Here is a 16,241-nt window from a genome sequence, read left to right as displayed (position 1 = left end):
ACTCCACCTAACAAAAATAAAACATGTATCTGACTATATATACATATTGTATGAAGCTTATACTTTCCAAATATTTAACTAACAATTCTTTATTCACAAAAATGAATGAGTCCAACAAGCTGACCTAGTTAGGTCTGTAGAATAAATCAAGTGTTTGTTCCAAAAATAAGAAGAATGAGTATATAGTTGCCTTTAAAAGGTCTACAAGTACTTGAGTTGGAGAATATTAAACATCCCAAAAAATATATAAACCTAATTTGACTGTTTCTGAGCTTTGAGGGATTTACACCAGAATCCTCAATTAATAATTAAACCTGTTGATGGTGGATGTTGCTAATAAAGAGGATTATGATCAAGAAAAGTAATGATTATTATCTGATACCATACAAGATACTAAAATGTGATCCCACTATTAATTATAAAAATACTGGAAACATTATTGAAAAATGAAAATCTATGGGTGTCCATTACTTTGTTTAAAAAAAAAAAAAAATCCTCTAATACCAATTATATATAATATACCAAGAATCAATATCATTACATAATATTTTAAATTTTTTAATTGAATTACTAAAATAAATAACTTTCTAAAGGTATTCTGAGTTATTGAGCATCATCTGTACAGGGTAGAGGATAAATAGGTTTTCACATTTTGCACAAGCTTAATTGGTGTTTAGGTCAAGATTCACCTTTAAGGGAAGAACACTGTGTAAATATACGTTATTTGATATGTTAACTTATTGTTCAACTCGAAACAAGGTTATGGCTAAAATATATATTTTTAATAGTAAGAGGTCAAAAAAGGATACAATAGATAAAACATTAGTGGGATGTTAGACACTTTAAAGATAGAAGTGGAATAATGTTTAAAAAAATGTTGTCAATTGCTACTAGAAACAACATGTTACAACTCTTCATAATTCATGATGCTTCCCACATGCCTAAAAAATTGAAAAGGTTTCATCCACAAGGGGAATATGATTGTTCAAGATGTAAGGATCCAAATGTCAATCTTATTCACATTTTGCATCATTTGCCATATCTATTGGGGGAAAAATTGTAGAGGAGATGAATAAAATCTGTAATATTTGGATCCCGCTGGATCCAATGAATACTATTTTGGAAGGAAGCATTGGATTAAAGAGGAAACAAGGGGATGTACTTGTCAGTTTGAAGGCACTACAAATAGCAAGAAGATCTTTGCACTAATTGGAAAGCAAATGCCCCTCAGAGAGTTGAAGCCTGGGTCAGCTTAATAAGTATATTGTTTCAGAAAAGATGTATTTGGAAGATTTTGGTAATTTTCTTAAATACAGCAAATTATGGTCTCAATAAGAAAAGTTTCTTAAAATATATTCTTTTTGCAGGAATTGTTAGGAAACAAAATGAAAGACAGTGTTTTTTTTTCTCGTTCCAAGGGTTGAGGTGAGATTGTAGGTGATGGGATCAGGGCTCGTTCACATCTGCACTCAGGACTCTGTTATGCAGGTTTCCATTTCCTGCACAAAACAGAGCACACATCTATAACTCCTCCCCTTCATAAATCAGCTATTGCATTAAAACTATTTTAAATTCATATACATAATAGAAAACAATATGTAAGATACCAGCTGGAGTCACATAACTTCTCTAATATTGATATATCACCTCCTGTCTTATATTCATACCTTCTGGTATTTGTGTTCATAGTGTGAAAATCCAAAATGTTTCTCTTGCTAGCTTTCCTTGAATCTCCTAACCTTGTGGACTTTCTAAGTATTCATAAACCTAAAAGAATTTCAATTCCCAGGATTCATCTGTGCAAAATATTTAGACCGAATAGAAGCATTCACTGCATTGGGATTAGTTGCTTCTGGTAGATGCTGGAATATTCTTATTTTTAGCTGACCTCATGTGCATTCCATATATTGTGAATGACACTCAACACAGGTAACTACATATATTACATTTTCACGTCACATTTGATTGAAAATGGCAAGATTTTTCCATATGATTGCCTGCCTTACATTTGTTGTATCCACATTGAAAAAAAACAGTTGTATCTAACAACATTGTATTCAGCATTTTATTACTTGGCAAAAACAGCGTACCCAGTGTAGGAGCCCGTTTAGTCACAAATCGTATCTCATTGGACAACACATTCTTCAATATGGAATCCTGGCATAATACTGTTAGATAACTCTTTACGATATCTTTAACCATTTTAAATTGTGGACTATATGTAGTGGAGAAAGTAATGACTTTACCATCTCCATTTTAGAGACTCAATGTTTGTCTTTGTTTGTCATAATTTACCGTACATTGTAAATTCATATTATTATGGTTGAGATAGGAAGCAATTGCTGGTATGTCCATTACTGGACCTTCCCATATCAACAACAGATCGTCTATAAAAAGAGACTCCTACTCATGTGGACAAAATTGTTGGTACTCCTCGTTTAATGAAGAAAAAACCCACAATGGTCACAAGAATATTTTGAATCTGACAAAAGTAATAATAAATAAAAATTCTATGAAAATGAACAAATGAAAGTCAGACATTGCTTTTCAACCATGCCTCAACAGAATTTTGTTTTTAAACAAACTCATGAAACAGGCCTGAACAAAAATGATGGTACTCCTGAAAATAATGTGACCAAAGGGACATTTTAAATCTCGGTATGTCCACTAATTAGCATCACAAGTGTCTACAACCTTGTAATCAGTCAGTGGGCCTGTATATAGGGCTGCAGATACTCACTATGCTGTTTGGTGACATGGTGTGTTCCATTATAGACAAGCATGTTAAAGGTAAAGGTTAAAAGACCATCTCCAAGCAGCCTAATGTTCCTACATGTTGACAAGCCACAAAGCTTCTGGGAGAATGTCTTAATGACAGATGAGACAAAAATTGAACTTTTTTGCAAGGCACATCAGCTCTATGTTCACAGAAGGAAAAATGAAGCATATCTTGAATAGAACACCGTCCCTAATGTGAAACATGGAGGAGGCTCTGCTATGTTCTTGGGCTGCTTTGCTGCATCTGGCACAGGGTGTCTTGAATCTGTGCAAGGTACAATGAAATCTCAAGAGATTCTAGAGAGAAATGTACTGCCCAGTGTCAGAAAGCTTGGTCTCAGTCGCAGGGCATGGGTATTGCGACAGGATAATGACCCAAAACACACAGATAAAAACACCCAAGAATGGTCAAGAGGAAAACATTGAGCTTTTATGAAGTGGCCTTCTGTGAACCCTAATCTAAATCCTATTGAGCATCTTTGGAAGGAGCTGAAACATGCCATCTGGAAAAGGCCCCCTTCAAACCTGAGACAACTGGAGCAGTTTGCTCATGAGGAGTGGGCCAAAATACCTGCTGAGAGGTGCAGAAGTCGCATTGACAGTTAGAGGAATCGTTTGATTGCAGCGATTGCCTCAAAAGGTTGTGCAACAAAATATTAAGTTAAGGGAACCATCATTTCTGTCCAGGCCTGTTTCATGAGTTTTTTTTTTTTGTTTAAATTCTGATGAAGCAAAAAACAATGTCTGACTTTCATTTGTCTAAATTTTTCTTTGTTGTGTATGAAGAAAATAAAAAAAGTCCACTTTTGTGTAACTTACTGGGCTTTCAAACTACACAGGCTTTTCCTGATTGGTGTGTTTATAGGTATATCACAGGGGTAAGCCTACAATTTTGTATATTGGAACATGTATAAATTTATCAACTACAAGTATTACTATCACTAGGGCTGAGGGTTGGAGGAAACGGCTAGCTCCCTTTCTTCTTGAGGTTATGATCTCCATCATAGTATTGTATATGAAAATTAATAGTAACAATTATGAAAATTATAAATGCATGTATTATCTATTGCATACTGTATTTTCAACCAACATGCACGCTGTTATATCATTTTTACATGTGAATATCAGTGTTACGTACGATAGATTAAGGCAAAATAGGTGCAACATTTCTAATTATGCTTGTTGTGTTTTCATCGTGTCTAGCAAAGCAGCTTCCTGAAAGGAAACTATTTCATGTCAATGGTGTAAAATGAACAAGTGTCATTTATGGTGCTCTTTGTTGGCTAACATCTGGACTTCTTTTATGCCTATTCAATGGTTGAAAATCTTGTATGGTTTTCAGTGAATAACTCCTAAAATGTTTGTATCTTTAATCAGCCTCTCTTGCCTGTCTGACATACTTTCAATACATCAATCACTGTACAATAGACTTTGGACTATGTCTGTGCTGCTGTCTAAGCACACTGTACATATAGATACATACAGTATATGCCTGGTTTTTATTTTATCCCTTCCAATTTAGTGGATTACAATATTATGGCAAAGTGATGTTCAGTGACGAAAGCGGGAAATTTCTTGGATAGACATTACTGTTCTGTGTGTGAAAACAAAAATATTTCTAGATGAGCTTAGCTAGGGATGCACTTCAACTTTTGAACTAGGACTTTTTTAAAATAAAGTAATGAAAATCTTACTGCAAATAAAACAACTTTTCATAAATTAATAGTAATGTAAATAAAGGAAACATTGTATTTTATCTTATATACACGATGACTTTCCTTTTCTAATTCTCAAACTGAGGTACTTTATACATTTTATGTCTATGGAGGAGGGAAAAGGCGTCTGCTGGAAAAGGAACACTAAGGCTAAGGCCCCATGGGCCATAATCGCAGCGCTAGAGTGCTGCGGAAAGAACTGCTGCGTGAACGCATTGCAGTTCTTTCCACAGCACTTTTAAGAGAAAGTTCACAGAATTTTCCTCTGCGGACTTTCTCTTAACATTATATCTATGGGAAAGCCACCGCAAAGTGGGGATGGGATTCGCATGAATCTCATCCACTTTGCCTGCACTGTACAATGCCGCGATTTTTCCCGCAGCGTCTCCGCTGCGGGCAAATCACGGCGTTTACGTCCCATGAGGCCCCGGCCTAATAGCGGCAGGTACTATAATCTGCTACTCTGTGAGTGAGGAAACGCTTATGACACTGCTGTATCTCTAAAGTAAAACTCTACCATTATACAGATTGAATCTATAAATCAATTACCAGCCTCTTTTTCCTCTTCCTCTCTCCATAGCTTTATGTGTGAGCTGGATAAGTATACTGACTCTATGTAAACAGTCAGGTTGAGTGAAAGTAAGTAGGAGGAGAGTGGCTTAATAAGTGAAGATTTCCTTACTGAGATATATTACAAAGGGTTTTTTTGCAAAAGATTTTTTAAAATTATTTTTATCATACTCTCTGGAGTAAAAAAGTAGCAACAACTTTTTATAAAATTGCTCTCTAATCGGAAAACTGTGGAAAGGTGAGTATGATTTTTTTATTTTTTATTTTTTGCTGCCTCCAACTGATTTGGTAAATAAACTTTTTGTCCATCTTTGCATGGACAACCCCTTTAATCAAGATTTTTGGAATTATGTGTGTGGACAGTATTTTGTATGTCAATCCAATGTAGCAATATTCTGGACGTACCACGGAGTTGCTGAATCAAACCTTTGCACATCCTTTCAAGTCTTCTCTAGCTATCCATGCACACATTGGTATACATCTGAAACATGTGAGCTGATAATTATTCTGATAACTATTTATTTTAAAACTGTAGAATATAAGAGCTATAACTATTTAATTTTTCTGTCAATGTAACTATATGGGGGCTTGTTTTTGCTGGATATCTTGTAATGGCACAATTTTGGAATGCATAAATCTCATTGATTAGCCATGCCACTGGTACAAGGTATAATAAATCTGGGCCCTAATGTGTCTACAATCTTATTGAGGTGTTATTAGTAGTACTTGGCTGCTACTTACCTTCTTAATTCCTATGGGGCCATAAGGGTGTACTTAATTTTTCACATACAGCTTTCTTGGTCGGCTTAAAATTTGTTGTTCATTTGAGGTTGTATTTAACTAATTTTAAGATCTTCTAAGAACCAGTCTTGAACCATGTCTTCATACATGAAACCATAGAGTTCAAAGAGGATGCACTTTCTTTTTCTGAAGACTGTATGCAACTATCTAAACTGTGAATGTGATTAAAATTGCCTCTCTAAGGTAACTCCTTCTTTATGATCTATTTCAGCCTATACACCTCTTTCTAAATATTACTATATGGATAAATGGGAACTAGATTTACAAGAATCCTTTAGCTTATAAGAATGATTCCTAGTCCTCTTCTAGATTAAAAGGTTTTAAAATTTCAGTTTATTGGAAAATGTTGCAACTTGCCAAAACATCTGACAATGCTTCTGATTTGTGGTGAAGGATGTGTGGTCACAAAGGAACTTTCCTTCATGCTTAGTAAGACTGTCCAATAATTTTTCTATTTTGGAAAATACTTCTGTATTATCACCCATGTACAGTATCTCTTTATATGATCTCTTCACACTTGCCATCATGATTTAAAGAGAATCTTTCTTGTCCTCAGTCCACATGTGGTTTTATTTACCGCTTGAATTCAGAGCACTATCGACTTTCCCATTATGTTCCCTGGGGCAAGAGATATCGGTGCTGTTACCGATCTCTGCCTACTGTCAGAAGGGCATTCCTGACAGTCTAGCTGGGCTGTGAGGAACGCCCCTCCGGACAGTACTCATCCATAGCCCTGTACTGTCCCCTAGTACAAATCTATGGATGAGTACAGTCAGGGGGACATTTCTCACAGCTTAGCATCTTCGCTGGGCGGTAAGGCGGCATCATCGCTGGGCTCCCACTGACAAAGCTATGGACAAGTACTGTCAAGAGGGTAGTTCCTCACAGCCCAGCTAGACTATCCTTAACACCCATCTGACAGTGGGCAGCCATCAGTAATGGCACCAACATCTCCAGACCTGGAATACATAACGGGAAAGCCGACAGTGCGCTGAATTCAGCACAGTGTCTGTTTTCTAGCGGTGTACAAAACACCATGTGCCTGAAGATATGAAAGGTCCGCCTTACTGTTATTGGCCTTTTCCCCTCTGGATTGTGTCCTTGTTTTTATCAGGCCTCCCAGTTGGCACACCCAAATTTGTATGTATTTAATACTTACGGATAATATCATCAATAAAAATGCAATTACTAAAAAAAATATGAAACTGACTCACTGGTCATCTGTTTTATTTTATCAGGTATAATGTCTGATCATCAATTTGGAACCCAGTTCATGTGCAGTGTTGTGGCCTCACATGTAAGCCACCTGCCAACAACAAACCTCAGCTTTGTATGGATTGCCCCACCAGCTGGAACAGGCTGTGTCAACTTCATGTAAGTAAACTTCACAAAATAGTAAGGATGGTTTTGTTAAATGATTTTTAGGCTACAATACACTATGGGAACTGTGACACATATTCACCACATTATTTAGTCACAGAAAATTGGGATTGTGTTACATATTTTGCTTTCGCTTTCATTTTTTTAATTGGTTTTATTTATTTACTTTTATTTATTTTTTTATTTTTTTGTTTATATATGTTCATTGTACCCACCGTGTATTTTCTTGGGTAAACCACTATTTGAATATCTCTAGTTGTATATCGAAGTAATTTCCCTACATGGGCATACCAGCCTATTTTGAATGTGTTTTTTTTTTTTTTTTTTTTTTATTTGTCATCTGTAAAGAAAAAAAAAAAAGAAAAAAAAATAAGTGAAATTTGGGTTGTGTCTTCATATATGTGCAACTTTTTTCTCTTTGTTACATGTACTTTTGGCAGCATATAGAGATGACCCCCCACATTAGTACTTTATGGTCTCCGCTATGTTTATTGAATCTTAAAATTCTATGAACACTTGCTTATTTTATTACTTATACTTTGTTCACATCTGTATTGAAAGGTCCATTCTGATAGACAGCAAAAATAGCATGCCACACATCACTATTTCCCTTTGATGGACTCCTTACCAGCACCCAATGAATCCCACTGTAAGCAAAGATGGTAGTAGTTTCCATTGTGCAACAGATCCAGAATAGTGTTGTGGCTTTCCATATCAATATAAGCCACAATATAAATTTGAACATAGCTTAAGTGTAGTGTTTGGTATCTTAGCTTTCTTAAAGGGAATCTACCACATCCTCCAAGAATATTCAATTGCTATCACCATATTACAGAGTACATTACAGTGACAGACAGCATAACTTTTGATATTTATGTTACCTTTTGGAGAAAAATTATTTAATGCAATATCCTAATGAGCCTTCAGCTCCTCAAGCACCAACAGTTGCTGCTCAAGTAGGATGGATGTTGTCATAGCAGTAGATGGATTGACTTCTGCTGCAGGGGGTGATACAGGCAGGAGATGGTAGGTGTCTGAATGTCAAAAGCAGTGCTCTGGCTGCTGAAGGCCCACCCTGAGTGTGCCAAGTGCCTTATTTGTATATAGCTTCAAAGTTGTTTTTTTCCAAAGCTACAAAACTGACACACATAACAGAAGTAAGCTGTCTATCACTGTAATGTGCACTGTAATGCATTGAATTAATATGCTTAGAGTAGATAGTAGATGTACTTTAATGTCTAAGACTAAGATCATCCAGCATTGTCTTGCACAGTTTCTACTGTACACAATGTACTGTGCTGTGCTTGCTATTCAGTGAAGTGGCCACAAATGTCCCAGGTATTTTGCTGAAAATTCAGGAAAATCCTTTCTAATTTGGGACTGTTCAAAGTTGTGTTGCAAGTAAACAGAATAGTGAGATTTTAAAGTGTCGGTTATGGTTTGCCCCATCTGGCCTATTAAAATGCTATTAATGTTAGTTTCCTGTTGATATAAGCTTTTCACACAGAATCATACTAAAGTACAATGCCCCTGAATGCAGAAGTCACTGCTTCTTCATTTGGATTGTTGCAAGGGAACCTATGACATTTCAGAAATTCCATTTGGCAGAATGCAAACCTTGAATTCTATTATATTGAGATATAATGAGCTAGAGATCACTGTTGATGGAGTGTGGCATGGTGGCTAAGTGGTTAGCCTTGCAGCAAAGGGGTCCTGGATTTGAATATGAACAAGGGCAACATTTGTAAGAAGTTTGTATGTTTTTCTGTGTTTGCGTGATTTTCCTCTGGGTACTCTGGTTTCTTCTCACATGCCAAGATAAACTGATAATTAAATTGACTTTCTATAAAAAACAGCTCTCTTGTGGGTGTTGGGGATGAGCGTCTATACGGCAGCCACTAATTCCCCCACTCCACTGCTTTTTGAGTCTCCATGAAAAAAATGCATTACAAATATTTTTAATTGACTGTTTTGTTATAATTGTTGATCTGTACATTGTCCTTAAGATAGGACATCAATTGTTTACACACCAGAAGCTGTATTGCTCACTCCCCATCTCTTTCATAGTGGGAGTTATGATTAATGCAGTGGTGTCTCATACACTTGAATGGAACCCCGCTACATTACTCATATCCACCACTATGAAAGAGATGAGGAGTGGGCACCACAGTAAAAACAAATGATCCACCAGGGTTTGCGTCATTTTAAAATTGATAGCCTATCTAATGTATAGATTATTTATACACATAAAGCACCTCATTCTCTAAAAGCCCCCTTAACAAATCACAAGACAAAAGAGGAGCTAAAATACAACAAATATTGCAATTTCAAAATTTTATTATAATATGATTCACTCAAATTTCATAAAGACATAGAAGGATATGAGGAGATACGTCAAAAACAGAAACACAGAAGAGGTAGATCATGGACTAAATAACCATACATATTTACAGACTATAGTCTGAAACAGGATAACTAGGTACATGTAATAAAGGGTGGAATCTGATATAAACATATATCATATATCAAGCGAAATACGTATTAAATCAAATAATAATTATTACCCCTATTTTTGTGAATAATATTTTGACTTACTATGTAACAGATAGAAATGAATAGATAAAAGCGGATAACCCTTTTAACTTCTAATTTTTGCTCAAATGTATTACACAAAAAAAGTAAAAAGCAAGAATACAATAGAAAAAGTGCACACCTCCTCAAAGTGAAAAAGTATACTTCTATATTAGACAACCGGGATCACAAACAAACTCTCATGCCTGTCAGTTGCTGAGGCAGTTATTTTTTAATATCATACAAAATGTATGATACCCCAAACTAATAATTCTACCCTTGTCCTTTCTATTCTTGTCCTCATTAAAGTGTTCTGTACCTGGAGTTACCAGCATTAGATGTCCTTTTGTTGCTTCATATTCTTAGTTACTACTTTGGGTATTCGCTGGGCGTTTTTTCTTTTTCTATTCAAATTTTATTGCAGATTTTTAGCAATACAACAGGGTCTGAAATAGACCCAAAAGAAAACAAAAAGGAAACCAAAGGAACACAAGAGAAGGATACACCATTATACAAACAGTACAAACAAAAAAACCATCCAGGGACCACCCGGGGATCCCAAGAGGGTCTGACCTTATAAGGTACTAAGAGGAGAGAAGAAGGAGGAAAGGATAAATGGTTAGAAGCGGGAGAGAAAAAAGAGAGAAAAAAGAGGGAAAGAAGAATTGAAAAAAAAGGGGGGGGATGGGGCAGTTAGGGGAGTGCAAACAGAGGGCAAGTGAAAGACAGACCAACTAGGAGGTCCATGGTTGGTGGACCGCAAAACCAATACCAAGGATCACAGTTCAGCAAATTTTTGGAAGGAAGGGTGTAACTGCCCGTGGCAGCCATGGGCAGAATACACTACACAGGTCTAGGAGGAAGGTCCAGAGCCCAGGAGCGTCTGATATTCCCCAGAGTGTTGAAATTCAAACCAGTAGAACCAGGTCTTAGTGTAGGCTTCAGTTGTACCATGCAGGAAAGAGGTGAGATATTTCATACACATGACCTCATTGACCTTCAAAATCCAGAGGAAGAGAGGAGGGGGTTCAACTCGCTTCCAGTAGAGTAGAATGCAAGCATGGGCAGTGAGGACCAAGAATTGGAGCAAAGAGTGTTTATAGACTTTCACCGAAGACTCACAATGATTGAGGGGGAACAAAGACAGGCCTAGATGGTGAGGAGTTTCAGTTAGTTGCAAAATGATCCATTTACCACCCTCCCAGAACGAGTACAATACGGGGCAGGACCAGAAAACATGGAGCATATCCTCCTCTACCTGCCCACATCTCCAGCACAGTGGGGATACCTGTGAGAAGAACGTGTGTAATTTCGTGGGGACCCTGTACCATCGAGACAGGATCTTATAGCTGGCCTCCTGGTAGTGGGAACTGATAGAAGTCTCATGTGAGAGGTGAAAAATACACCTCCTCTGGTCCTGGAAAAAGGAGAGGGTCAAGTCCATCTCTCATTTCCACATAAAAGGTGGTACAAATCCCTCGGGGAGGGGGGGGGGGGGTCTATCAGGAGCTTATAGATGAATGAAAGAGAATAGCGGATGAGGCCATCCCCTACACAAATACTCTCCATGGGCGTGGGCTCAGACCTAAATTCTGAAGGGGCCGGTAGAGAGCCCAAGAAATGGCGCGGTTGCAGCTTGCGCCAAGCATCCAATTGGGGGAAATCAGAGGGGGTTTGGGGGCCCTGAGTCGTATACCACCCTGAGTTGTCCCAAAGATGGCACACATGATAGAACCCCTGGCGGCGCCAGTTATGGGCTGTGCTTTGTCTTGCATCTGAATCTGGATTTGGTTATTGCCTAGCATTGCCTGGTTGATTAGTGTCAAGATGCTGATGGTTGAGCCTTTTTATATCCAGACCTATTGTGTTCTCTGTGTATACTAGAAGGTGTTCTTCCAAAGAATCTATAGTCTATTCTGTAAATAGAGTTTAGTTTGCTTCTGCATTTGGTTTTGGTTGGTTGCTGTGCTGTTGTTCTAGCCTAAATATTTGCTAGGATGAATTCAGATGGGGATCGTCAAGTAATTTTTCTTTTCTGTTCACTGTCATTTCATCTGCTATCTACCTGTGTGCTATATAACTGTCATCTATTTTATTGGTATATCATTGTATTGTCTGGCTTCCACAACAATTAGTATTTGGTTTGTCTTTCAGTGAGTTAAAGTGTTTTGTTTTTGCCAGTATTAATACATGCTTCATAAATGTAGTACTGCAACCATCCCATGGTTCTGCAATTCATTATTATTAATAAGTTTTGGGATATCTTAGGACCACAAGCCACAGTTAGGGCATGAGAAAGGCGACTGCTATAGGTGAAGCTCAGTTTTGCAGTCTTGTGCACAACCCCCATTGTTACACCTGGATGATTATCATTCATGCATAGATGCTGATTCTGAAGCCAAAGAGATATAAATGTAGATCTGTCAGATTAGGTGTGGATCCAAAAAGATTTCTGAACGTTCCATCAGATGTTATATTGTGTGTGTGTGTGTGTGTGTGTGTGTGTGTGTGTATATATATATATATATATATATATATATATATATATATATATATATATATATACCGTATTTTTCGGATTATAAGACGGAGGAAAATGAGGGTGCGTCTTATAGTCTGAATGTGGGGGGAGGAGCGGATTTACAGCATGGCCGCGCTACTGCCACCGCTGGTTTTCTGCAGCGGCAGGAGCGTGACAATACTGCAGGCCCCGGCAGCTAAAACAATGCCCGGCATCCGCCGGTCTATTACAGCAGATGCCGGGGAGTGTCTTAGCTGCCGGGGCCTGCAGATTGCCACGCTCCTGCTGCTGGAGAAAACCAGCGGTGGCAGTAGCGCGGCCATGCTGTAAATCTGCTCCTCCTCCGCAGGTCCCGGCAGTTAGTTAGCCCCGGGGCCGGTCCCCACCGGCCCCATACCTTTAGTGATGCAGGCCGGCTCCTGCACGGCGAGGCCGCAGGAGCCGACCTATTCCGATGACAGCCGAGAGCCTAATGAAGGCTCCCAGGCCTGTCATAGATATATATTACTATCGCGGCTGGTCTATGACCCTCCGCGATAGTAATGTATAGAATCTCCCATAGATGGCAATACACTTGTATTGCCGTCTATGGGACTTGCAATCAAATGATTGCAGGTTCAAGCCTCCTAGGCGGGGGAAAATAAAATAGTAAAAAAAAAAAAAAAAAACCACTTAAAAAAATATAATAAAAAATAAAATAAAAGTTCACCTTCTTTCCCTAGAACACATATAAAAGTATAACAATATTGTGAAACATACACATTAGGTATCCCTGTGTCTGAAAATGCCCGGTCTACTAATATTTTTATGTACAGTGAACGTCAAAATCAAAAGTGCTAAACCGCCGGGTTTTTCTCACTGTTTTGCCTCTGATTTAAATAAAAGGTGATCTAAGCAATAAACATTTCCCAAAATGGTATAACTAAAAAGTACACCCGGCCCCACAAAAAAAACGCCCTATACATCCCCGTACAGCTGCAGGGTCACCTGTCAATGTGGCCTTGCAGCTGTTCCAAAACTACAACTCCCATACATTAAATATTTTATCATTTTTTGCCTGAAAATTTTTTTTCCCTATTTTTCTCCTCTAAAACCTAGTCCAGTGCGTCTTATAGTCTGAAAAATACGGTGTATATATATATATATATATATATATATATATATATATATATATACACAGTCCTATGAGAAAGTTTGGGCACCCCTATTAATCTTAATCATTTTTAGTTCTAAATATTTTGGTATTTGCAACAGCCATTTCAGTTTGATATATCTAATAACTGATGGACACAGTAATATTTCAGGATTGAAATGAGGTTTATTGTACTAACAGAAAATGTGCAATATGCATTAAACCAAAATTTGACCGGTGCAAAAGTATGGGCACCTCAACAGAAAAGTGACATTAATATTTAGTACATCCTCCTTTTGCAAAGATAACAGCCTCTAGTCGCTTCCTGTAGCTTTTAATCAGTTCCTGGATCCTGGATAAAGGTATTTTGGACAAACAATTCAAGTTCAGTTAAGTTAGATGGTCGCCTAGCATGGACAGCCTGCTTCAAATCATCCCACAGATGTTCAATGATATTCAGGTCTGGGGACTGGGATGGCCATTCCAGAACATTGTAATTGTTCCAAACAAACCGCCCTGCCCCACCCCACCTCCAACCCCCCCCATATAGCAGTCACCAACGAAGAGGAAGATGAGACTCCATGGACTGTTATAACCCAACCCCCCCCCCCCCATACCCACCACCCACCCAACCCAACTCCCCCCCCACACACACACACACACTTTACTAGCTTTGGCAATGCCAAATACCTATTCGGACGTGCCAATAAAGCATTTTTTGATTTGATTTGATTTGATTTGTTCCTCTGCATGAATGCCTGAGGATTTGGAGCGGTGTTTTGGATCATTGTCTTGCTGAAATATCCATCCCCGGCGTAACTTCAACTTCGTCACTGATTCTTGAACATTATTCTCAAGAATCTGCTGATACTGAGTGGAATCCATGCGACCCTCAACTTTAACAAGATTCCCGATGCCGGCATTAGCCACACAGCCCCAAAGCATGATGGAACCTCCACCAAATTTTACAGTGGGTAGCATGTGTTTTTCTTGGAATGCTGTTTCTTTTTGGACACCATGCATAACGCCTTTTTTTTTTATAACCAAACAACTCAATCTTTGTTTCATCAGTCCACAGGACCTTCTTCCAAAATTAAGCTGGCTTGTCCAAATGTGCTTTTGCATACCTCAGGCGACTCTGTTTGTGGCGTGCTTGCAGAAACGGCTTCTTTCTCATCACTCTCCCATACAGCTTCTCCTTGTGCAAAGTGCGCTGTATAGTTGACCGATGCACAGTGACACCATCTGCAGCAAGATGATGCTGCAGCTCTTTGGAGGTGGTCTGTGAATTGTCCTTGACTGTTCTCACCATTCTTCTTCTCTGCCTTTCTGATATTTTTCTTGGCCTGCCACTTCTGGGCTTAACAAGAACTGTCCCTGTGGTCTTCCATTTCCTTACTATGTTCCTCACAGTGGAAACTGACAGGTTAAATCTCTGAGACAACGTTTTGTATCCTTCCCCTGAACAACTATGTTGAACAATCTTTGTTTTCAGATCATTTGAGAGCGGGCTGTCCATGTTCGGCGACCAACAAACTTAACTGAACTTGAATTGTTTTGTAGAAAGAAATGGTCCAAAATACCTTCATCCAGGATCCAGGAACTGATTAAAAGCTACAGGAAGCGACTAGAGGCTGTTATCTTTGCAAAAGGAGGATGTACTAAATATTAATGTCACTTTTCTGTTGAGGTGCCCATATTTTTGCACCGGTCAAATTTTGGTTTAATGCATATTGCGCATTTTCTGTTAGTACAATAAACCTCATTTCAATCCTGAAATATTACTGTGTCCATCAGTTATTAGATATATCAAACTGAAATGGCTGTTGCAAACACCAAAATATTTAGAACTAAAAATGATTAAGATTAATAGGGGTGCCCAAACTTTTTCATAGGACTGTATATATCAATACTTCTAGGAGGAAACTTCTCTCTCTTCCTTTCTCTCTGTCTGTGGACTGCACACTTTTTGTCCAACAATTTACTTTATTTTTGCATTTAGAAGCATGGCAAGCATAATAGCATATGGCAAGCCACTATAATTCATGGTATTAGCTCTGGACCACCCTCAGATACTGTGTGGTGGCCATAAAAAGGGGTCAGATACTGGGGATGGGGGAAGGGGGAAGGAGTCATATTTTGTGGGGGTCATAAGAAAGGGGTAATATACTGTGGGGATGGCATAAGAAAGGGGTCATATACCACGGGGAGTCATAAAAAGCGAGATCATATATTGTGTAGGGGCTAGAGATGAGCGAGTAGTATTCGATCGAATACCTCCACCATAGGTATTCGTGTAAGCGGCCAAACACCAAGGGGTTAAACGCATTGAATATTTGATGCACTTAACCCCTTGGTGTTCGGCCGCTTACACAAATACCTAATATTTGATCAAATACTACTCTCTCATCTCTAGTAGGGGCAAAAAAGGGGGTCATATACCATGTGGGAGACTAAAAAAAACTGGGTTCATATACTGTGTGGTGGGATAGAAAAAGGAGGTCATGTATTTTGTTGTGGGACAATAAAGGGGGGTGAGATATTGTATGGTGGGTTATATATTGCGTGGGGGCCAAAAAATAGGGTGTTATATTACTTGGTGTCCAAATAAGGGAATTTTTGATCTGGCAATTGGGGGACGTACCCTAATTAGGGGGTCCCTTCACACAATCAAAGACGGCCAAGTTGGTATCTTTGGGAAGTGGTTATGGAAATTTATGAGTAGATAGAAAACCAAAGGTCTGTTGAACAAGTGCCTCTATAATGCTCTGCA

The 16,241-nt window shown here is 38.4% G+C and overlaps 1 protein-coding gene across 4 annotated transcripts in view; it reads left to right on the top strand.

The window, feature by feature from the left end:
• RELN (reelin) overlaps window positions 1-16,241 on the top strand; it is a 372,556-nt gene that overhangs the window by 67,791 nt on the left and 288,524 nt on the right. For all 4 annotated transcript variants that reach the window (XM_075274073.1, XM_075274072.1, XM_075274071.1 and 1 more), the window contains exon 3: window positions 7,103-7,238. In XM_075274073.1, the coding sequence (XP_075130174.1) occupies window positions 7,103-7,238 (136 nt within the window). The remainder of the gene's footprint in view (window positions 1-7,102; window positions 7,239-16,241) is intronic.

This window comes from Leptodactylus fuscus, chromosome 5 (assembly GCF_031893055.1).
Source record: "Leptodactylus fuscus isolate aLepFus1 chromosome 5, aLepFus1.hap2, whole genome shotgun sequence".
NCBI lineage: Eukaryota > Metazoa > Chordata > Amphibia > Anura > Leptodactylidae > Leptodactylus > Leptodactylus fuscus.
This window is presented reverse-complemented; position numbering and strand designations above follow the sequence as displayed.